Source organism: Mauremys reevesii, linkage group 13 (assembly GCF_016161935.1).
Source record: "Mauremys reevesii isolate NIE-2019 linkage group 13, ASM1616193v1, whole genome shotgun sequence".
In the NCBI taxonomy this organism is placed as follows: domain Eukaryota; kingdom Metazoa; phylum Chordata; order Testudines; family Geoemydidae; genus Mauremys; species Mauremys reevesii.
This window is the reverse complement of record NC_052635.1, coordinates 18,159,020-18,183,273: the sequence shown is the minus strand read 5'-3', so window position 1 is coordinate 18,183,273 and position 24,254 is coordinate 18,159,020. Positions and strand designations below refer to the sequence as shown.

At 49.6% G+C, this 24,254-nt stretch overlaps 1 protein-coding gene across 3 annotated transcripts in view; it reads left to right on the top strand.

The window, feature by feature from the left end:
- LOC120381247 (fer-1-like protein 4) overlaps positions 1-24,254 on the top strand; it is a 119,285-nt gene that overhangs the window by 18,564 nt on the left and 76,467 nt on the right. For 2 of the 3 annotated variants that reach the window (XM_039499416.1, XM_039499415.1), the window contains 11 exons: positions 4,215-4,306; positions 5,044-5,085; positions 5,217-5,372; positions 5,925-5,985; positions 7,183-7,314; positions 9,965-10,027; positions 14,440-14,524; positions 18,676-18,835; positions 19,059-19,242; positions 20,167-20,353; positions 20,854-21,233. In XM_039499416.1, the coding sequence (XP_039355350.1) occupies positions 4,215-4,306; positions 5,044-5,085; positions 5,217-5,372; positions 5,925-5,985; positions 7,183-7,314; positions 9,965-10,027; positions 14,440-14,524; positions 18,676-18,835; positions 19,059-19,242; positions 20,167-20,353; positions 20,854-21,233 (1,542 nt within the window). Of the gene's footprint in view, positions 1-1,177; positions 1,311-4,214; positions 4,307-5,043; positions 5,086-5,216; positions 5,373-5,924; positions 5,986-7,182; positions 7,315-9,964; positions 10,028-14,439; positions 14,525-18,675; positions 18,836-19,058; positions 19,243-20,166; positions 20,354-20,853; positions 21,234-24,254 lie in introns of those variants that run through there. The other variant, XM_039499417.1, reaches the window with a different exon arrangement.

Here is a 24,254-nt window from a genome sequence, read left to right as displayed (position 1 = left end):
ATGCCAGCAACTCTCCACCTTTCTCCCTGGTGCCAGGCAGTCAGGCCTGGTGGTTGGAACAGAGGTTGAAGCCGGGTGGTCAGAGTCCGTGGACAAGCCAAATCAGTACCATAGCTGGAGTCCAGATGCAGGCCAAGGTCAGAGCTAGGAGTCAGGAGGTGGATGCAGGGCGGAGCGGGTCAGTAACAGGCCTGGAGCAAGGTCAGGGTAGGACATGGGCAAGGCTGGAACAGGGATCAGGCCAGGAACAGGAACTGGATCTGGAGCAGGCTGGGAGTCTAGAGTGTCTGCTTCACAGTGAGGCCGCAGGAGGGCTCCTGGCTGGGCAGTGCTGTTGCACAGACTAACTTGCAACTCTGGCGTTGGGGAAATATCTGAGTCTGGGGGTCAGTTGACCCAGGCTCTGCTCAGGGATAGGCTGCTGCCGCAGACAGAATCTTAACCTTACTCAATAATACTGGTGGATTTCAACAATCCCCAGTATTGACTAGGTATATGTCATTTCAGGATGGGATGCAGACATAAAGTTTTTGACACCATAAATGACTGCTTGGAGCAGCTAGTCCTGGAACTCACAAGAGGAGAGGCACTGCTTGATTTAGTCCTAAGTGCAGCACAAGATTTGGTCCAAGAGGGGAATATAGCTGAATCTCTTGGTAATAGTGACCATAATGTAGTTAAATTTAATATTCTTATGGGGGGGAGGGGGAAACACCAAAGAAACCCATCACAGTAGCATTTAATTTTAGAAAGGGGAACTACATAAAAATGAGGAAGTTAATCAAATGGAAATTAAAAGATGCAGTCCCAAAGATGAAATGTCTGCAAGTTGCATGGAAACTTTTAAAAAACACCAAACAGAGGTTCAAATTAAATGTATACCCCAAAATAATAATAAAAAAAACATAGTAAGAGAACTAAAAATGTGTCACCATGGCTAACCAGCAAATTAAAAGAAGCGGTTAGAGTCAAAAAGGCATCCTATAAAAATTGGAAGTTAAATCATGCTGAGGAAAATAGAAAGGAGCATAAATTCTGGGAAGTTAAGTGAAAAAGTATAATTAGGAAGGCCAAAAAAGAATTTGAAGAGCAACTAGCCAAAGACTCAAAATGTAACAGCAATTTTCTTTTGAAGTACATCAAAAGCAGGAATCCTGCCAAAGAATCAGTGGGGCCACTGGATGATTAAGGTGCTAATGGAGCACTCAAGGAAGACAAGGCCATTGTGGAGAAACTAAATGAATTCTTTACATCAGTCTTCACTGCAGAGGATGTGAGGGAGATGTCCACGCTTGAGTCATTCTATTTAGGTGAGAAATCTGAGGAACTGTCCCAGATTGAGGTGTCATTAGAAGAGGTTTTGGAACAAAATGATATTCACCCAAGATTTTTGTAGGAACTCAAATATGAAATTGCATAACTGTGGTATGTAACCTGTCATTTAAATCAGCCTCTGTATCAGATGACTGGAAGATAGCTAACATGACACCAAATTTTAAAAAAGGCTCCAGAGGTGATCCTGGTAATTATAGGTCAGTAAGCCTAACTTCAGTACCAGGCAAATTGGTTGAAACTATAGTAAAGAACAGAATGATCAAACACATAGATAAACACAATTTATGGGGAAGAGTCAACATGGCTTTTGCAAAGGGAAATCATGCCTCACCAATCTATTAGAATTCTTTGAAGGGGTCAACAAACATGTGGACAAGGGTATAGCATACTTAGGCTTTCAGAAAGCCTTTGACAAGATCCCTCACCAAAGGCTGTTAAGCAAAATAAGCTGTAATGGGATGAGAGGGCAGGTCGTCTCATGGCTCATTAACTGGTTAAAAGATAGGAAACAAAGGGTAGGAATAAATGGTCAGTTTTCAGAATGGAGAGAGGTAAATAGTGGTGTCCCCCAGGGATCTATATTGGGATCAGTGCTATTCAGCATATTCATAAATGATCTGGAAAAAGGGGTAAATGCTGTTTTGCCAAAATTTGCAGATGATACAAAATTACTCAAGAGAGTTAAGTCCAAAGCAGACTGTGAAGAGCTACAAAGGGAGCTCACAAAACTGGGTGACTGGGCAACAAAATGGCAGATGAAATTCAACGTTGATAAATGCAAAGTAATGCACATTGGAAAACCTAATCCCAGCTATACATATAAAATGATGGGGTCTAAATTAGCTGTTATCACTAAAGAAGAAATCTTGGCGACATTGCGGATAGTTCTCTGAAAACATCCACTTAATGTGCAGCAGCAGTCAAAAAGGCAAACAGAGTGTTGGGAACTGTTAGGAAAGGGATAGATAATAAGACAGAAAATATCATAAGGCCACTATATAAATACATGGTACGCTCACATCTTGAATATTGCCTGAAGTTCTGGTTGTTCCACCTCAAAAAAGAAATGTTACAATTAAAAAAAAAAAACAGTGAGGGGGAACAAAAATGATTAGGGGTATGGAACAGCTTCCGTATGAGGAGAGCGTAAAAAGACTGTGAGTTTTCAGCTTGGAAAAGAGACAATTAAGGGATATGACAGAGGTGTATAAAATCATGAACAGTGTGGAGAAAGTAAATAAGGAAATGTTATTTACTCCTTTACATAACACAAGACCCAAAGGTCACCCAATGACATTAATAAGCAGCAGGTTTAAAACAAACAAAAGGAAATATTTCTTCACACAATGCACAGTTAACCCTTTACCAGGGGATGTTGTGAAGGTCAAAGGCCAAGACTATAACATGGTTAAAAAAAGAACTAGATAAGTTCCTGGAGGATAGAAAGAGATTTGATGTCTATTATAACAGGAAATTAAAGTATTTTTTTACATGGTTTAAGCAAGATGTGGGGGGTTTTGTGGTAAAAATGATGTCTGGATTCGGTTTATATATATATTAATTCAGCCTTTTTCTTTCTGAGGCCCCCCTAACATGCTATAAAACCCCCACGGCCCACCTGTGCCGCCACAACTGGTTTTCTGCATATAAAAGTCTGGTGTTAGGGGGTAGCAAGCAGGGCAACTGCCTAGAGCCCCACATCGCAGGAGCCCCCATGAAGCCACATTGCTCAGGCTTCGGCTTCAGCCCCAGGTGGTGAGGTTAGGTCCTGGGCTTCAGCCCCACGCAGCGGGACTTTGGCTTTCTGCCGAGGGCCCCAGTGAGTCTAATGCTGGCCCTACTTGGCAGACCTCCTGAAACCTGCTCATAGCCCCCGCGGGCCCCGGAGCCCTGGTTGAGAACCACTGTATTAACTGACCCCTCCCCCCCTTTTTTTTAGTACCATGGGGGAATCTGTCTCTCTTGAAGGATCTGAGGGGACTAAGGTTTTGCAGGTGGTAGTGGGATAAAAATGCACAAACCAATGAGGAAGCAGGTGGGAATGGGTATTGTGGGGTGGGACGGGATGGGAGTGGGATTTAAAAAAATAGTCCCACGCAGGGCTCTAGCCTCTACCACCTGAACATACTTTCCTTCTCTCTGTCACTTGTGGGCAGAAGATCTCTCTTAGCTGTCAGCTGTAGAGAGCCCCAGCTGCATGAAGCCCAAAGGAGCTGCAGTATCTCTGACTGGATGTCCCCAAACTGAGTAATTGCTGGTTGTTTCTGAAAATTGTAGCCATAGTGCCCATTCCTGCTCCCACTCCTACTGATGTCAGTGGCAAAGCTGCTCCCTCTTTTGACCTCCGGGAGCTGCAGGTGAAGTTTACTAACAGCATTGCTGGTTAAATCCAGCTCCCCTAGGTGGCAGTTTAGAACAGGTTAGCTAACTGGGTTATTAGCACATTTTCAACCCTATTTTGCATCAAGTGACGGCAAAGACAGTAATGGCTAAAGCCAGATTAGCCCCCTCTCATTTCCAAGTTTGCACAACCCCTCAAAGCCAGTGCACCAAGCCCAGGGGGGAAGCTGCTAGCGGTGCATGTTAAACTTGGAAACCTGAGCTTAGCTTAGCTTCCATTTGTCCCTGGGTTTGGGAACCTGTAGGGAGCTGTGGCTGGAAGGGGGATTGGGCAAATACAGTATCATCTATTGAAGTGTCAGACAGGGATTCTGCACAGCCAGGCTGCTTGTTCCCTGGCCAGCCAGGAACGAAAGCCCTTGACAGTTTTTTTCACTTTTCCTTTCTTATTTGTAATGTCCTTTCTCCTACCCTTTGGTGTGTCAGTGGGCAGCCTCTGGCTGCTGTGCCCTTCATGCATATTGGCTTTGCCTTCCTAGATCTATATCGAGCTAGATTTGCGCTACCAGCCTCCTGATGGCTCAGCGGGTACATGGCTTGAAGAGGATTTTGTCTACCAGATGAAAGACAGGTACTGATAATAATGGAAGAGGAAAAAATCAGGCCACTTCTGCACTTCCATCCTTGTTCCCTTAGGGCCTGTCTGCAGTGGTTTTTTACAGTGTTAGTGGGATGGTTTGAGACAGATTGCCTGGTCAGATGGAACTGTTTTAGCTGTGAGTAAGATCAGTGCAGCAGTCCAGCCTACTCACCTGGACATGGGATTGCAAACCACTTGGCAGGCACGGGGTAGATGTCAGCATCCAACAGAGCTGCAGCCTTGTCTTTACCAACGCTGGGCGGATAGCCTGCACCTCCCTCCAGTGATGGCTGGTCTGTGCTGCCCTGCAGAAGACTATGCAAGTAGGAAAGGCACTAGTCAAAGTGAGACGGGATGAAGCTGTGCACAGTGTTACAGCGAAGACAGGGGTAAGTAATTACTGGTCCTGGCAATCCCCAGAGGCTGTGCGAGATGGCACACAGACTGGCAATGTGGTGTGAGTGCAGCGGAGTCAGAAGGGGGAGTTATCATGGCTGTCCTTGCTCTGAAATTCTGACCCAAAGAGCTCAGAGGTTACAGTGGTGGGTGTGGGGTAAGGAGATGGCCAGATAGTGATGCTGTGCAGAGTCTGTGCAGTCTCTGCAATGAAAAAAAAGGCCTTACAACAGGGAGCTGTTCAGTTAAAGCGAGAGCAGACTCGGAAGCATGTGTTTGGTGAACAGCAGTAATGGGCTCGCTGTTTTGATGAGTGATTCTGTGTCTTGCAGCTCCGAGTTAATCATCCGCAACGTTGGATTCGAGGAGCTGCAGTAAGTAGCCTGTGCCCTCTCGGAGCAATGCGCAGATGCCGGGGATTGGAGAAGCAGTGCTTCCTTGGTCTACTCCCTTCTCTTGCCTGGGCAGTCTCACACGAGGCTGATGAGTATGTATGTGTTTCCAGGCCAGCTGACGTGAAGCAAGCTCATGAGCTGGATAAGAAGGCCACGGCACTGGGCAGGAAGCTGGTGAAGGGCCTAGAGACTGACGAGGAGGAGGAGGAGTATGATGATGAATCTGATATGGAGTTCTTGGGCATCGTCTTCAGCCCTGTCAAGAGGTACCTGGCACATGCTCCTCTTCTTTCCCCCAGTGCTCTGCAGGACCTTTTGCTTAGTGAAGGTGTGTGTCTCTTCACACAGCTGGGCCCAGGGGCCCATCCCTGCTGTGCTGGGGTACGGTGAGGCACCGAGTCTTACCCACAGGGCCCTGGGGGTTCAGTCTAGCCTTGTTTACCCTTCCTGCAGCCTGTGGCTTTGTGTGAAGCCAGGCTGTGGTGTTTCTGCTCTCCAGTAGCAGGACGTGATGGTGCTCTTGAGGAAATGTGGCCTCTTCATGGAGCCTTCACCCTCGCTGACCCACCTATAGAGGAAGTTTGCTTGGAATTGCTGGGCTGTCTGGGAGGAGCGTTTGGAGTTTCCTTTCTCCTTGCTCATGTCTTGGCTGATTGGCCCTGGGTCTCCAGCCATTACAGCTCCCCCGTAGGTGTAACTGTGTTATCAGTGCCAGTGGATAATGAAGCTAACTTCTGCACATGTGCAGGCTGCGGCCCAAGTAAGTTAAAGGAGGGCTTTGCTCAGAGGCCCACTCAGCTGGTTTGTTTCCCTTGCAGCCGTTCCAGACGCCTCTGCAAGTGGGACCTGTTTGCCACTCCTAGACAACAAAGCTTCCAGGTATTGTACTAAACAATCCCCCTGCAAGTCAGGTGCCTCCCCTTGGATCCCTGCCCCAAGCCAGGTCTGCTACAGTCAGGGCAGCTAACTGCCAGGTGAGTGTCTCCCTTCAATGTCTAACAGACAGGCAGGCCCCTCCGCCCTCTCCAAGGAACAGTCTGGCGGTTCCTCTTCGCCACATCCCTGCTTTCTATTCCTCGTTAATCACATACTGGCCTCAGCAGAGCTCTTCTTTCCTTGAATAAGCTCTTAAATGCCTACATTCCCAACCCTGCTGGCCGGGCCCAGATGGGTGTTGATATTTCCTTTCATTGCTGGTGGTGTTCCTCCATGCGGCAGCCGAGAGTCTGTGTGAACATTCTGCACGGGATGGAACTGGTTCCAGAGTGCATCGTTTGAACAGTGTGAGCCAGGATTCCTACTGGGCCATAAAGTGAGATATGAGTTTAAGGGAGATTAGAAACTGCGAACCCAGTATGGGGAGAGCCATCAGCCTCTTGCTGTCTCAGCTGTTAAACAGCGCCCTGTAGTCTAATAATAGCAGCAGTAACAGTGCTTCTGTAGCTTTTTGCATCTGCAGTGCAGATATTAACTGGCCCTCATTGCCCACCTGGGAGGTGTTATTCCCATCTTAGGGACGAGCAAATAGACACATGGAAATGCCGCTGTATCCCAGCAATGAACATGGCCCCAGGAGGTTACGCAGCTGGCCTGAGCCCTACTGCCACTCAGTAGCGGATTCGTGACTCCCAGGCCAGCTTGACCATGCGGCCTCTCTCTGGGTGTAATCTCTGCTGCAGGGGCAGTGCCCATTCAGGCCGTAAATGTTGCAGTTCTCTAACCGCTGGCTATTTTTTCAGTGTTTGTCTGGACGCTCTAGTGAACGTATAGAATATTAGGGGGCAAATGCTCTGCCACACATCAGTGGAAAGGTAACTTGGATTGTAGTAAAGTCTTTGATTTCCTATTTGTCCTGCTCCTCCTGAGCATGCCATCACCTGTTTAAGGTGGGAAGAGATGATAATGACAACAGGGCATTTTAAAAAGCAGCGGAGAAAGGCCAGAGGCTAATGGGCAGGCTGTGTCTCTGGAATAGCTGGCTGCAGGAAGGAAACAGGCAAGCTTTCCTCTCATTGGAGGCACTCCCAGCTGCTCTGAAAGGACCTGTCAGTGGATTCCTTTCCCATGTTTCCACAGATCGGGATCAATGTCATTGAAGCCCAGAAGCTGGTGGGGGTGAACATTGACCCCTTTGTGGTGGTGAAGGTTGGAGAAGAGAAGAGGCACACAGCAACGCAAAAGTCAACGAACTGCCCCTTTTACAATGAGGTACGTGGCATGGGCCAGGAATCCCATTGGCAGAGTGTCCAGAGCCACCTGCACAGGTCATGGTGCAAGGAAGGGACCAGGAACACTGCAGTGTGGCTGAGAGCTGGCTGAGAGCACAGCACTGCTCACCCCCAACCAGTGTCACGCGGAGCACACAGTACTGCTCACCCCCAACCAGTGTCACCGGCACGCACTGCACTGCTCACCCCCAACCAGTATCACTGGAGAGAACAGTACTGCTCACCCCCAACCAGTGTCACCGGCACACACAGCACTGCTCACCCCCAACCAGTATCACTGGAGAGAACAGCACTGCTCACCCCCAACCAGTGTCACGCGGCGCGCACAGCACTGCTCACCCCGACCAGTGTCACATGGCGCGCACAGCACTGCTCACCCCGACCAGTGTCACATGGCGCACACAGCACTGCTCACCCCCAACCAGTGTCACGTGGCGCACACAGCACTGCTCACCCCCAACCGGTGTCACGCGGCGCGCACAGCACTGCTCACCCCCAAACAGTGTCACGTGGAATGCACAGCACTGCTCACCCCCAACCAGTGTCACGCGGAGCGCACAGCACTGCTCACCCCCAATCAGTGTCACCGTCGTGCACAGCACTGCTCACCCCCAACCAGTGTCACTGGAGCACACAGCACTGCTCACCCCCAACCGGTGTCACGCGGCACGCACAGTACTGCTCACCCCCAACCAGTGTCACGCGGCGCGCACAGCACTGCTCACCCCCAACCAGTGTCACTGGAGCACACAGCACTGCTCACCCCCAACCAGTGTCACGCGGTGGGCACAGCACTGCTCACCCCAACCAGTGTCACGCGGTGTGCACAGCACTGCTCACCCCCAACCAGTGTCACTGGAGCACACAGCACTGCTCACCCCCAACCAGTGTCACGCGGAGCGCACAGCACTGCTCACCCCCAATCAGTGTCACCGTCGTGCACAGCACTGCTCACCCCCAACCAGTGTCACTGGAGCACACAGCACTGCTCACCCCCAACCAGTGTCACGCGGTGGGCACAGCACTGCTCACCCCAACCAGTGTCACGCGGTGTGCACAGCACTGCTCACCCCCAACCAGTGTCACGTGGAGTGCACAGCACTGCTCACCCCCAACCAGTGTCATGTGGCGCACACAGCACTGCTCACCCCCAACCAGTGTCACTGGAGCGCACAGCACTGCTCACCCCCAACCAGTGTCACCGGAGCGCACAGCACTGCTTCCTCCCCCCAACCAGTGTCACTGGAGCGCACAGCACTGCTCACCCCCAACCAGTGTCACTGGAGCGCACAGCACTGCTCACACCCAGCCAGTGTCACCGGAGTGCACAGCACTGCTTACCCCCCCCCCCCAGCCAGTGTCACCGGAGCACACAGAACTGCTCACCCCCAACCAGTGTCACATGGCGCGCACAGCACTGCTCACCCCCAACCAGTATCACATGGCGCGCACAACACTGCTCACCCCCAACCAGTGTCACATGGCGCACAGCACTGCTCACCCCCAATCAGTGTCACTGGAGCGCACAGCACTGCTCACCCCCAACCAGTGTCACTGGAGTGCACATCACTGCTCACCCCCAACTAGTGTCACGCGGCGCGCACAGCACTGCTCACCCCCAACTAGCGTCACGTGGCACGCACAGCACTGCTCACCCCCAGCCAGTGTCATGCGGCGTGCACAGCACTGCTTACCTCCCCCTGCCAGTGTCACAAGGCGCGCACAGCACTGCTTACCCTCAACCAATGTCACGTGGCGCGCACAGCACTGCTCACTCCCAACCAGTGTCACGTGGCGCGCACTGCACTGCTAACCCCCAACCAGTGTCACTGAGCACACAGCACTGCTTACCCCCAACCAGTGTCACGCGGTGCGCACAGCACTGCTCACCCCCAACCAGTGTCACTGAGCGCACAGCACTGCTCACCCCCAACCAGTGTCAACGGAGCACACAGCACTGCTCACCCCCAACCACTGTCAGTGAGCGCACAGCACTGCTCACCCCCAACCAGTGTCACCAGAGCGCACAGCACTGCTCACCCCCAACCAGTGTCAACGGAGCGCACAGCACTGCTCACCCCCAACCAGTGTCACTGAGCGCACAGCTCTGCTTACCCCCACCCAGTGTCACGCGGAGCGCACAGCACTGCTCACCCCCAACCAGTGTCACCGAGCGCACAGCACTGCTCACCCCCAACCAGTGTCACCGAGCGCACAGCACTGCTTACCCCCAACCAGTGTCACCGAGCGCACAGCACTGCTCACCCCCAACCAGTGTCACATGGCGCACACAGCACTGCTTACCCCCAACCAGTGTCACTGGAGCGCACAGCACTGCTTACCCCCAACCAGTGTCACAGAGCACACAGCACTGCTCACCCCCAACCAGTGTCACGTGGCGCACACAGCACTGCTCACCCCCAACCAGTGTCACTGGAGCGCACAGCACTGCTCGTTACGTGGAGCACATAGTATTGCTTACACTCAACCAGTGTCACACAGAGTGCACAGCACTTCCACAGGTGCTGAGCCTCATTCAAGTCACACATGACACGGCTGTGTCCAGGGAGAGGGGCTCTCGGGGTTGCGATGGGAGCACTTTGCTCAGTTTTCTTTCTCTTCTCTTGCAGTATTTTTTGTTTGAATTCCATGAGCCAAGGGAAGTTTTATTTCACAGACTCATAGAGATTTCCGTAAGTACGCCCTGCTGCCCACACCCCTTTGGGTCACCTTGGCAAGAATCTGGGTAATGGCCATAACTGAGATGCTGCGCTGAAGTGCCGAGTGTGTACGTGTGTGTGTGTGTTTATGGCAGCACCTTCCACCTGGAGATTGTCAGGCTCTTGCACAAAGTTAGGGCACCACTATTGCCCCCATTTTACAGGTGGGGAAACTGAGCCACAGACATGTTCAAGGACCTGTCCAGCATCACACAGCAAGTCAGTAGAAGAGTTGGGAATAAATCTCAAGGGGTCTGACTCTCATCCCTTTCTTTAGCCAGTAGACAAAGCTGCCTTCCTTGTAGGTGACACAAGCTACATGTGTAGCTATAGGGCCTGATCCAAAGCCCATGGTAGTCAATAGCAGCCTGTAACCCAGTTTCACATCTCGTGTGTTGTTAGGCAAGCGCCTTCAGCAGCCCAGGCAGAGCAGGCATTGGTACTGTTGTTGCTTTTTTAGCCATATATAGCAAGTGTGCCCTCTTACATGTTAGTACTGATTGGGCCATAGCATCTGCCCGTGTCAGTACCCCAGCTGCACACAGCTTGTTAGTCTCCCGTTTTCATAACGCCCCACAGGGTTACATCTGCTTGGCAAATGCACAGTTGTAATTTTATACCAACCATCCAGCTATTTCAGCACAACTGTTCGTAAGGGTCCCCTGACCCCCCAGCTGAGACGGAGAGCCCAGGGAGAGTTCTTCCCCAGCCTTGATTGAGCCCCCAGGGGAGAACCAAGTGCCCCTTCCTCACAGTAAAACATCAGAAGAAATGTGCCCAGATTCTTCCCCCAAGTTTATTTTTTCACTTCCGGCTCACTTACTTGGAGGGAAGTTGTCTGCAGTGTAGTTGTAGCCATGTCGGTCCCAGGATATTAGACAAGGAGGGTGAGGTAATAGCTTTTATTGGACCAACTTCTGTTGGGGAAAGATAAGCTGTCAAGCCACACAGAGCTCTTCCTCCAGTCCGGTCCGGTCTGGTAATGGGGCACTCTGCCTTGAATGGGCCTTAGAATATGAGCTAACTGTGCTAAACAATCTGTTCCACCTGGCATTTAGCTGTGACTCTCCGAGAACCTATACATTGAATGCTTCCGCCAACGTGCACAGACAGAAATTGTGGAAAAACAACATCACTTGCCTCACAACCTAAGTCGTGCAGAACGCAATGCCATCCACAGCCTAAGAAACCATCCTGACATTATAATCAAAGAGGCTGATAAAGGAGGTGCTGTTGTCATCATGAACAGGTCTGACTACCAAAGGAGGCCGCCAGACAACTCTCCAATACCAAATTTTACAGGCTACTTCCCTCAGATCCCACTGAGGAATACACTAAGAAACTGCACCATCTACTCAGGACACTCCCTACACTAACACCAGAACAAATCAACATACCCTTAGAGCCCCAACCAGGGTTATTCTATCTACTACCCAAGACCCACAAACCTGGTAATCCTGGACGCCCCATCATCTCGGGCATTGGAACTCTCACTGAAGGACTGTCAGGATATGTAGACTCTCTACTCAGACCCTATGTTACCAGCACTCCCAGCTATCTCTGTGACACCACTGATTTCCTGAGGAAACTACAATGCATTGGTGACCTTCCAGAAAACACCATCCTAGCCACCATGGATGCAGAGGCTCTCTACACAAACATCCCACACACTGATGGAATACAAGCTGTCAGGAACAGTATCCCTGATGATGCCACAGCACAACTGGTTACTGAGCTCTGTGCCTTTATCCTCACACACAACTATTTCAAATTTAATGACAATATATATCTCCAGATCAGTGGCACTGCTATGGGCACCCACATGGCCCCACAATATGCCAATATTTTTATGGCCGACCTGGAACAACGCTTCCTCAGCTCCCGTCCACTCACGCCCCTTCTCTACCTACGCTACATTGATGACATCTTCATCATCTGGACCCATGGGAAGGAGACTCTGGAAAAATTCCACCACGATTTCAACAGCTTCCACCCCTCCATCAACCTCAGCCTGGACCAATCTACACGGGAGGTCCACTTCCTAGACACCACGGTGCAAATAAGTGATGGTCACATTAACACCACCCTATACCGAAAACCAACCGACCGCTATGCCTACCTTCATGCCTCCAGCTTCCATCCCGGACACACCACAAGATCCATTGTCTACAGCCAAGCACTGAGGTACAACCATATCTGCTCTAACCCCACAGACAGAGACCAACACCTAGAAAATCTCCACCAAGCATTCTCAAGACTACAGTACCCACACGAGGAAATAAGGAAACAGATCAGCAGAGCCAGACGTGTACCCAGAAGCCTCCTACTGCAAGACAAACCCAAGAAAGAAACCAACAGGACTCCACTGGCCATCACATACAGTCCCCAGCTCAAACCCCTCCAACGCATCATCAGGGATCTACAACCCATCCTGGACAATGATCCCACACTTTCACAGGCCTTGGGTGGCAGGCCAGTCCTTGCCCACAGACAACCTGCCAACCTGAAGCATATTCTCACCAGCAACTGCACACCGCACCATAGTAACTCTAGCTCAGGAACCAATCCATGCAACAAACCTCGATGCCAACTCTGCCCACATATCTACACCAGCAACACCATCACAGGACCTAACCAGATCAGCCACACCATCACCGGTTCATTCACCTGCACGTCCACCAATGTAATATATGCCATCATATGCCAGCAATGCCCTTCTGCTATGTACATTGGCCAAACTGGACAGTCTCTAAGGAAAAGGATAAATGGACACAAATCAGACATTAGGAATGGCAATATACAAAAACCTGTAGGAGAACACTTCAACCTCCCTGGCCACACAATAGCAGATCTTAAGGTGGCCATCCTGCAGCAAAAAAAACTTTAGGACCAGACTTCAAAGAGAAACTGCTGAGCTCCAGTTCATCTGCAAATTTGACACCATCAGCTCAGGATTAAACAAAGACTGTGAATGGCTTGCCAATTATAGAACCAGTTTCTCCTCCCTTGGTTTTCACACCTCAACTGCTAGAACAGGGCCTCATCCTCCCTGATTGATCTAACCTCGTTATCTCTACCTTGCTTCTTGCTTGCTTATATATACCTGCCCCTGGAAATTTCCACCACTTGCATCTGAAGAAGTGGGTATTCACCCACGAAAGCTCATGCTGCAAAACATCTGTTAGTCTATAAGGTGCCACAGGATTCTTTGCTGCTTCTCCGAGAACCTTTCCCAGACCTGAGGAAGAGCTTATAAAAGATATTACCTCACCCACTTTGTCTCTTGGAGAGGAGTTGACATTTTGTAGTGGTTTTTCTCCCCCTAGTAGGGGCATGAGCTGCCCTCAGTCTCATCAGATGGAGATTGAAGCCAGTGGCACCCCAGGAATGGTTCCCATTGCCTGTCCCCTGGCCTGCAGAGGGGTGTAACATGCTGGTGGGAGGGAGGGGCTTTCTGACTTGGCAGCCCTTGCATGTGTATAAATGCCAGCGCAAGGGGAAGGCAGGGCAGAATCAGGCCCTTTAAAGACTCTGAGGCCTGAAGCTCAGAAGACTCACCTGAGGCTCTTTATAATAAGAGGATTAAATGCAGCACCTGTTTGTTCAAACGTAGGCCAGAGCCCAGAGATGCTGGTTCTTCTTCTACTGCAGCCTGCCGCCCTCTGCCTGTGGCCCAGCACAGTACCCTTCCCCTGCAGGAATGTGCCCAGCCCTGGCACAAAGGAGAGGCCAGCCTGGCTTGGCACTGGATTGATGCCATCCCAGCTCAGGCCTCCTCCTAGGCATGGATTAGGAGCTTGGCTCAGTTCAGTCCAGGCCTTGGCCCATGGGCAGGAATGCAGTCACTTCAGGCACATGAAAAGTCCACTTGGGCCTCACTGGGCTCGCAGTGTGTTGGGGAGGTCAGCCTGGGCCGGCGCATGAGAGAGGGGTTGGCACATTTCAGGCCTCAGGTGGGTCTGGGCACATGCAGCAGCTTGTCTAGGGCCCAAGGGAGAAGTCAGCTTGGCTCAGGCCTTGGCCTGGGCTCCTTGGGTGGTTGGCCTGGAGTGGGCCTTGGCTCAGGGGAGAGTCAGTTTGGGCATGAGGGAGAGGTTGGCTGGCTGGGGCCTTTGCTCCAGCCCAGTGGGGAGACTGGCCTAATGTCTGGGGGAGGTCACCAAGCTTCTGGGCTGCATGTGTGTTTCACCTGTCCTGTGCCGCCGACAAGCATGCAGCCATCTGTGTCAATGAAGGCTCATCCTGCTGAGCGGAGCTCTGCCTGAGGGATCCTTCTGTTCGTAGCAGCCTGTCTCCTCTGCCCATTCCTCTCTGAGTAGCTGTGCTCTGCCCAGTTGACAGTTGTGCCTTTCAGTGGCAGAATGGGATTTGTTTCTTATGTGCAGGTTTTTCATTCAAAGACGATCCCGTTCCTGGGAACACGCATAGGAACATTCAAAATTGACGCAGAGACTGTGTACAGCCAGCCAGGTACAGTGTGCAGAGCCTTGGGGCTGCTGCTCTCGCTTCCCTGTTTTATTCCTCCATATTGTTTCAGGGGCACCATTTCAGAGTTTTTGCTGGGAGGGGCAATTTTAACCGTGATTCCAGGGGCTACTTGGGCACCTGAAAACGCTTCTTGTTTTGCAGATAATAACTTAGGAATTATCTGACAGCAGCACTGTATCTAATTCCCATATAAAGGAAGAAAAATAAAATAAATATTAGTCTCACTCAGCTCTAATACTAACATGTTCTGACATCTTGTGTCAATTTACCTAAGGGACACTGGTTAGGTTTAAAATTTTCATGTATATTTTTCCTTTGTTACTAACTCTTGAATATAACAACTGAAACAATTGTAGAGCCGTCTAGATTACTCTCTATCACTTTTTTGCAGTTCACCAAAAGCTTGGAACAGATTATTTGACTTTTGGAAACATCCTACTAGGCCAAGGCCTTGGGAGATTATGCTGCACCTGCCTGGGGCTCTAGGGGTGTTACACCACCACAAACAGCAGACTAGAAACTGACCTTAAACAAGAGTGAAACTGACACTTTCAGGTCACTTTCACAGTCTTAGCAGCAAAGAGTCTTGTGGCACCTTATAAACTAACAGACGTTTTGCAGCATGAGCTTTCGTGGGTGAACACCCACTTCGTCGGATGCAAGTCTTGCCAACCCAATATGTTCAAAAATCATGAATCAGGCTCACCAAAAATCATGAGACTGGCTTTAAAATGAGATTATGTTAAAATAATAGCGTTGGGGTTCTTTTTATTTGCCTTCTGCCTACCTTTTATTGAGCCTTTAGGGTGCACTGGGTCACATTTTGAAGCTTTCTTCACAGCCACGAGGGCTAGAAACTTCATTTTTATTTAAGAATCAAGCCTCAAATCATCACACATCCACTTCACTCCGCTTGATACTGGCTGCCAACTAGACATTGAGCCGTTGATCACTACCCGGTGAGCCCGACAATCTAGCCAGATTTCTATCCACCTTATAGTCCATTTATCCAGCCCATACTTCTTTAACTTGTTGGCAAGTATACTGTGGGAAAGTATCAAAAGCTTTGCTAAAGTCAAGATATATCACGTCCACTGCTTTCCCCATATCCACAGAGCCAGTTATCTCATCATATCACCCTCTGCAGTGGGATTCCTGTTTAACAGGTTCATCTAAAGACCTCCAGATCCTTAATTTAATTACCAGCCTTTTCTTCTTGCCTCTGTTTTTAAACAAAACACTGACACCCTGCCCCAGGGGCACAAGCTGGGAGAAGCACCTCCCTGCAGAACTCACATTCTACACTAATATGGTGCAGTTAAGAGCTCTACCTGGGAGCCCACGTCCTGTATGAAACTCAGGCGAGGGGGCGGGAGTTGCCTTACCCCTGTTAAATGGTGCCCCTGCATTATTTGCTCAGGCGCTTTCACGTACACTCACCTCTCTTTAGGAACGGGGACCCCATGCTAACTCAATATCCAGCACTCCTTCCCCTCACCACCATGCTGCTGCACAAGCAGGCCCTTGTGATAAGCAAAAAACCTGTCCAGTGCAGAGGTCTTTGATATGGGATGAAGACATAAAAAGTAGGGCTGTCAAGTGATTAAAAAAAATTAATCGCGATTAATCGTGCTGTTAAACAATAATAGACTATCATTTATTTAAATATTTTTGGATATTTTCTACTTTTTGAAATATATTGATTTCAGTTACAACACAGAATACAAAGTGTACAGTGCTCACTTTATATTTATTTTTATTACAAATATTTGCACTGTAAAAAACAAAAGAAATAGTATTTTTCAATTCACCTAATACAAGTACTGTAGTGCAGTCTCTTTATCATGAAAGCTGAACTTACAAATGTAGAATTATGTACAAAAAACCTGCATTCAAAAATAAAACAATGTAAAATTTTAGAGCCTGCAAGTCCCTCAGTCCTACTTCTTGTTCAGCCAATCACTCAGACAAACAAGTTTGTTTATGTTTGCAGGAGATAATGCTGCTCGCTTCTTGTTCACAGTGTCACCTGAAAGTGAGAAGGTGTTGTCATGGCACTGTTGTAGCTGGCATCAAAAGATATTTAAATGCCAGATGCGCTAAAGATTCATATGTCCCTTCATGCTTCAACCACCATTCCAGAGGACATGTGTCCATGCTGATGATGGGTTCTGCTTGATGATCCAAAGCACAGCAGACCAGCGCATGTTCATTTTCATCATCTGAGTCAGATGCCACCAGCAGAAGGTTGATTTTCTTTTCTGGTGGTTCGCATTCTGTAGTTTCCACATCAGAGTGTTGTTCTTTTAAGACTTCTGAAAGCATGCTCCACACCTGTCCCTCTCAAATTTTGGAAGGCACTTCAGATTCTTAAATCTTGGGTCTTGGAAATTTCCCATTGGTACCTTCTTTGAGTTTTGTCAAATCTGCAGTGAAAGTGTTCCTAAAATGAACAACATGTGCTGGGTCATCATCCAAGACTGCTATTACATGAAATATATGGCAGAATGCGGGTAAAACAGAACAGGGGACATACAATTCTCCCCCAAGGAGTTCAGTCACAAATTTAATTAATGATTTTTTTTTTTTTAAAAGTGTCATTAGTATGGAAGCATGTCCTCTGGAATGGTGGCCGATGCATGAAAGAGCATACGAATGTTTAGCATATCTGGCACGTAAATACCTTGCAATGCTGGCTACAAAAGTGCCATGCGAATGCCTGTTCTCACTTTCTTGTGATTTTGTAAATAAGAAATGAACAGCATTATCTCCCGTAAATGTAAACAAACTTGTTTGTCTCAGCGATTGTCTAAACAAGAAGTAGGACTGAGTGAACTTGTAGGCTCTAAAGTTTTACATTGCTTTGTTTTTGAGTGCAGTTATGTAACAAAAAAATCTACATTTGTAAGTTGCACTTTCAGGATAAAGAGATTCCACTACAGTACTTCTTTGAGGTGAACTTGGCCTTCTGGCTAAGAGGGGTGAAAACGTTATTTACTTTGTCATGGTTACAGTACAAATATTTGTAATAAAAATAATAATATAAAGTGAGCGCTGTACACGTTGTATTCTGTGTTGTAATAGAAATCAATATATTAGAAAATGTAGAAAAACATCCAAAATATTTACTAAATTTCAATTCATATTCTACTGTTTAATAGTGCGATTAAAACTGTGATTAATCGTGATTAATTTTTATGAGTTAATCATGTGAGTTAACTGCAATTAATCAACAGACCTAATAAAAAGCCAACAAACCAGTTCCATCTTGTCTTTGCCCCTGTGGCCAGCGCACAATTATACCTTCATGCTTGTTCTCTGAGACTTTGTCCCACCCAAATGTAAAAATCCCAAGCAAGGGGGTTCTGCCATTTTCCCGAGAAGCTACTGCACAGTCTCAAAGGGATTCTGGGCCTGATCCTTGGCTCGTGTTAATCTGTGTAGCTCTGTTGAATACACTGTAGCTACAGTGAGTGACAGTTGGAGAACTGGCCTGAGAATGTCACAGGCAGAAGCGCCGACTCAGCACCCACTGGCAGCTCCCTGCCCTCCCGCCCCACTCCAGCTTACCTCCGCCTCCTCCGTGAGCACGCCGCCACGTCCTGCTTCTCCCACCTCCCTCCCAGTGCTTGCGCCATGAAACAGCTGATTCGCGGGGCAGGGAGGGAGGGGGGAGAAGGGGGAACGCGGCGCGCGGGGGGAAGAGGTGGGGCTGGGGCGGGGATTTGAGGAAGGGATCCAATAGGGTCAGGGAGGGGGCGGAGTTAGGGCAGGGACTTTGGGAATGGGGTGGGAATGGGGCTGGGGCCAGGGGTGGGGAAAGGGTGGAGTCGAGGTGGGGAAAGAGGCAGGGGGTGTGGGCACCCACTGGCGCCAGAGAAAGTTGGTGCCTATGGTCACAGGAGTGGATGGGTGAGGTTCTGTGGCCTGCTATGTGCAGGACATCAGACTAGATGATCATGATGATTCCTTCTGACCTTAAAGTCTGTGAGCCAGTCGGGGTTTTCCCAGGGCGCTGGTTCAAGCACAGAGGGGTCTCTGATTTCAGAAGTGCAGAGCCAGAGTTTCTTGGAGAACTGGCAGTGGTGTGATTAGAAATTCACAGCTCAGAGTACCTGTCCTTATCTCTTTAGATCACAGGTTCTTTCAGAAGTGGGCTGTTATCAATGACCCGAAGGACACCAGGGCAGGAGTGAAAGGCTTTGTGAAGTGTAACATTTCTGTCTTTGCACGAGGTGATATAATGGGCTCTCTTCCCACTTCCTCTAGCAGCCAGAATGAAGACGTTGAAAAGTAAGTGTGTGTGCTGCAAAGTTTTTGGGCAATCATTGCCCAACAGTTCATAATGGGTTTCTTGCACCATTCTCTGAAGCCCCTGATGCAGGCCATTGTCTGAGATTGGAGACCAGCCTAAATGGGCCCTTGGCCTAGCAGTTCCCACATTTCTGGTGTTCTTGGGCTTTGACTTGCTGTGGTGATTTACTGTGACCAGTAGAACAATGATTATTTCTTCTAGGAACTTACTGCTGCCTAAGAGAGTCCCAGCTGAGAGACCGTGGGCCAAAATCTGCATCAAAGTTTACCGAGCCGAGGGCCTGCCCAGCATGAGTGCTGGGATCATGGGGGGGTTCTCAAAGATTGTGGGCGAGAAGAAAGTTTTCATTGATCCATATGTGCAAGTCTCATTTGCTGGGCAACAGGTAAGTCTCTGCGTGGGCATTTGGGTCTCTGTATCCCACAGGAAGGCCTGGGCAGACCCTCTGTTTTCTGAATGTTAAGCCCCACATCACTGTCTGTGCAGTTGAGATTGGTTTGGAAATGCATATGAATGGATGTTGGGCGCATACTGAAACTTGGAGAAACAGTCTGCGCTAATCAGAGCTTGGATAGTCATATGGTTAGCAGCAGCATGAGCCAGTAATAAAGTAGGAAAGTCGTGATTAGGGAGAATCTGAGCCTGCACAGGTTCATTGTGGAGAGGAGCTGATGCCACAGCCCAAGCTCTGAGGACCTCCCAAGCTGTTGTGATAGTCCAGGTGGCTTGGTTATCAGACACAGGTAGACACAGATGTTTCTAGAACTCCTCACACTGCTGAGTATAGGAAAAAGCTCAAAAGAAATCCCAAGGATGAAATCACACAGACTGTTCCATGTCTGGCTCCCTTGGGTGTGTTCCATGGTGTCTTGATGCATTGAAACTGCCCAGCCAGCTCTGTCCTGTGCAGCCCCAGCCTCTGTCCGCACAGCCTGATGTGACTCTAGGGCTGGAGCCCCTCCGCTCCGACCCTTGCTCAGCTATGAGGTGCTCCTGGCTGAGCCTGGCCTGCATGTGCTCCAGTGTGCTGAACTCCCCCATGATAGGCTTCTGCAGCTGGCCAAGGGTGGTTTATGCAGCATCTGTACCCTGGCTGCTGCCGCCGCTCACCAATGTTTTAAAGTGACTCTCCTTGAGTTTGCAGTGAGGTCAGAACAGAGGACCAAGGCCTCAGAGCCACACACTAACGGGGAATACAGATTTTCCCAGAATGCCTCAGTGATTTCTCTTGAACCTGTGGCTGGCTTTGAAGCCACTTGGAATTCTTTAGCAGTGCGCCGTGCAGTTCTCATGCTTCTCTCTGCCCCAGGGGGAGACCTCGGTGGAAAATGACACTGCAGAACCGGAGTGGAACGAGCAGATCAGCTTCATCGAGATGTTCCCTCCTCTTGCCAGAAAAATAAAAGTCCAACTGTTAGATGATGCAAACATTGGGGACGTGGCGCTCGCTACGCACTTCATTGACCTGCAGCAGATATCTGATCCTGGGAGGAATGGTGAGGCCTTTACCCCCCACGCCTCTGTCCTGTCCCCTGCCATGGAGCTATCCAGGCAGCACCTAGAGCGTCAAATATGATTCTGCTCCCCCACACCCCCTCCATGCACCTGCCAGTCATGTATGCCTCTGTCTGTGGGGTATGCCCAGGTCTGTCTGTCGTGAAGTGCCCAGGTCTGTTTGTGGGTGGGTGTCTGTCTGTGGTGAACAGCCCTTGTCTGTCTGTGGGTGAGGTGTCTGTGGAGTATGCCCATGTCTGTCTGTAGTGAACCACCCAGGTCTGTCTGTGAGGAGGTATCTGTCTATGGTGAACAGCCCTTGTCTGTCTGTGGGTAGGCTGTCTGTGTGGATATGCCCTTGTCAGTGTGTGCGTGGGGTGTCTGTTTGTGGTGAACAGCCCATGTCTGTCTGTGGGTGGGGTGTCTGTCTGTCTGTGGAGGTGTACCTGTCAGTTAAGGCAAATCCTGAACCATTTAATTGCAAGCGTTTCTGTCCCTGCAGGCTTTAACCCCACCTTTGGCCCATCCTGGGTGAATCTCTATGGCTCTCCCCAGAACTCGGCTCTGCGAGATGTCCACAAGGATCTGAACGAGGGCCTGGGGGAGGGCATATTCTACCGTGGCCGCATCCTCCTGGCCATTTCTGTGGAGATTTTCAGCAGCCTCAGCGCAGTAGATGGCAAGCGCAAGGAGGTGCTGAGGGGCGCCCTGAGCAAACTGACAATGAAGAAGAAGAAGAGTAAAAAGGCCAAGGAGAAATCCAAGGCCAGCGCTAAAGAGCAGCGCCAGAGGCAAGGTGGGGATGAGGCTGGCAGCCCCGAGGAGGCAGAGCAGCCCAGCGAGGTCACTGTGGAGGTGGAGGAGCTCCATCCGCTCCCAGAGGTGGGCACTCCAGGGACTGATGGGCCATTCCAAGGGAGGGGACGGGGAAGAGGCCAGGAGCTTCGGGTTTACACTCCGGCTGAGAGTTGTGTGTAAACACGCTGGCGCTGGAGTGACTAGTGACTCACACCTGCTGTTCTTTCAGTGCCACTCGGAGTGTACCCGTATGTGGGATGAGAATTGACCCAGGCTAAAATGCCGTGGGGCCCTTCCTATGCCAAAGGAGTGTGTGCTCTGGAAACTGCAGGTGCATTGCAGCTGGGTTCGTTACTGCGGAGCGCTTTGGCTACCGGCGCTGATTTTCCCTTTTCCCTGGGGGTGCTCAACCCCCGATTCACCCCGATGCTCCGCCCCGTTCCCTCAAGGCCCCATCTTCACTCTGCCTCCTCCCACCCCCACTCTGCCCCTTACCCCAGGCCTCCACCTACCTGTCACTCTGCACCCTCTCCCTACAGCTGTTTGGCAGCAGCATGCTTCCCCCAATCAGCTGAGGAGCGATGGTGGGGAACAGCTGTGGCCGGTGGGTGCTGAGCACCACTATTTTTTTCTGTGGATGTTCCAGCCCCTGAGCACCCACGGAGTCGGCGCATATGGCTTTGGCATAGGCCAGTCCCATGTCTGCAGCTCTGACGCTCTGCTTTTAAAAACTAGCTCTGGTCTCAGAGAGCGGCCGCCGCCATCGCAGGCAGGGCCCTCCTGAGATCTTGCACTGACAGAAAGCCAGTGCAGTAATTGAATAGTTGCATTGTGACTGGGGTCAATAGGCAAGGCCTCTACCCCCACCACAGAGTGTTCCCCTGAGCTTGCCTCCTGCTTGCTAAACCCTTGTCATTGCTGGAACCTACAAACCTGCCGCTCTGTGGGAAGCTGGTGGAGTGAATCCAGGACAGGTTGCTCAGGGCACGAGCACTCAGTCTGCTGGGTCATGCTCCCACTGCGACCAGCAGTGCAGCCCTGCCATGCACCCTGACAATTGCCTCTGAGTCAGCAATGTGGCTGAGGCTGCTATGAGCTCAGCACAGGGTAAATAAAGTTGTAATTCAGAGGAAAGGGGATCCCTGGGACCTGAGGGGCGAGGGGCCTCAGTGCCAGGCCCTTCCTGCCCCCTGGAACCCTCACTTCTGGCCCAAACGGTCATTGCAAACTCCCTCTGTCACCTCTTTTGTGAACTTCTAGTAGGCTTCTCTCTTCCAAGAAGCATCATTTCCATCCTGCCCGCCCTCAGCCTGAGCCAGCCAGCTGCTATCTAGCTCCATGTGTCCATCAAGCTTCCACCTGGCTCAGTGACAAGGGGAGAGAGAGCTGAGTCCATCAGTAGTGTACTGGCACTGTAGCCTTTAGACCCTCTCGGGCTTCCCCTGTGGCATCACATAAGCACGGAACCAGGGGAGAGCCAGGACTGAACTCTGGGAGACAGAGCGATTGCTCCGCAACAGCCTCAGGGATCATAGACTCATAGGACTGGAAGGGACCTTGAGAGGTCGCCTAGTCCAGTCCCCTGCACTCATGGCAGGACTAAGTACTATCTAGACCATCCCTGACAAGTGTTTGTCTAATCTGATCTTAAAAATCTCTAATGATGCGGATTCCACAACCTCCCTAGGCAATTTATTCCAGTGCTTAACCACCCTGACTGTTAGGAAGTTTTTCCTAATGTCCAACCTAAACTGCCCTAGCTGCAATTTATGCCCATTGCTTCTTGTCCTATCCTCAGCAGTTAAGAAGGACATTTTTTCTCCCTTCTCCCTGTAACATCCTTTTATGTATCATGTCCCCTCTCAGTCTTCTCTTCTCCAGACTAAACAAACCCAATTTTTTCAATCTTCCCTCATAGGTCATGTTTTCAAGAGCTTTAATCATTTTTGTTGCTCTTCTCTGGATTTTCTCCAGTTTGTCCACATCTTTCCTGAAATGTGGCACCCAGAACTGGACATAATACTCCAGCTGAGGCCTAATCAGCTTGGAGCAGAGCAGAAGAATCATTTCTTGTGTCTTGTTTACAACATTCCTGCTAATACATCCCAGAATGATATTCGCTTTTTTTGCAACGGTGTTTACACTATTGACTTGTATTTAGCTTGTGGTCCACTATGACCCCCAGATCCCTTTCTTCAGTACTCTTTCCTAGGCAGTCATTTCCCATTTCGTATGTGTGCAACTGATTGTTCCTTCCTAAGTGAAGTACTTTACATTTGTCCTATTGAATTTCATTCTATTTACTTCAGAGCATTTCTCCAATTTGTCCAGATCATTTTGAATTATATAATCCTATCCTCCAAAGCACTTGCAACACCTCCAAACTTGGTATCATCTACAAACTTTATAAGTGTACTCTCAATGCCATTATCCAAATCATTGATGAAGATATTGAACAGAACCAGACCCAGAACCAATCCCTGCGGGACCCCACACGTTAGGCCCTTCCAGCATGATTGTGAACCACTGCTAACTACTCTCTGGGAACAGTTTTTCAACCAGTTTTGCACCCACCTTATAGTAGCTCCAGCTAGGTTACATTTCCCTAATTTGTTTATGAGACGGTCACACAAGACAGTATCAAAAGTCTTACTAAACTCAAGATATACCACATCTACCGCTTCCCCCCACCTCCTCAAAGCTTGTTACCTGGTCAAAGGAAGCTGTCAGGTTGGTTTGACATGATTTGTTCTTGACAAATCCATGCTGTTACTTATCACCTTATTATCTTCTAGATGTTTGCAAATGGATTGCTTTATTATTTGCTCCATTATCTTTCCGGGTACAGAAGTTAAGATGACTGGTCTGTAATTCCCCAGGTTATCCTTATTTCCCTTTGTATAGATGGGCACTATATTTAGGGTGACCAGACAGCAAGTGTGAAAAATTGGGACAGGGGTGGGGGGGTAATAGATGCCTATATAAGAAAAAGCCTCAAATATTGGGACTGTCCCTATAAAATCGGGACTTCTGGTCACCCTAACTATATTTGCCCTTTTCCAGTCCTCTGGACTCTCTCCCATCTTCCATGACTTTTCAAAGATA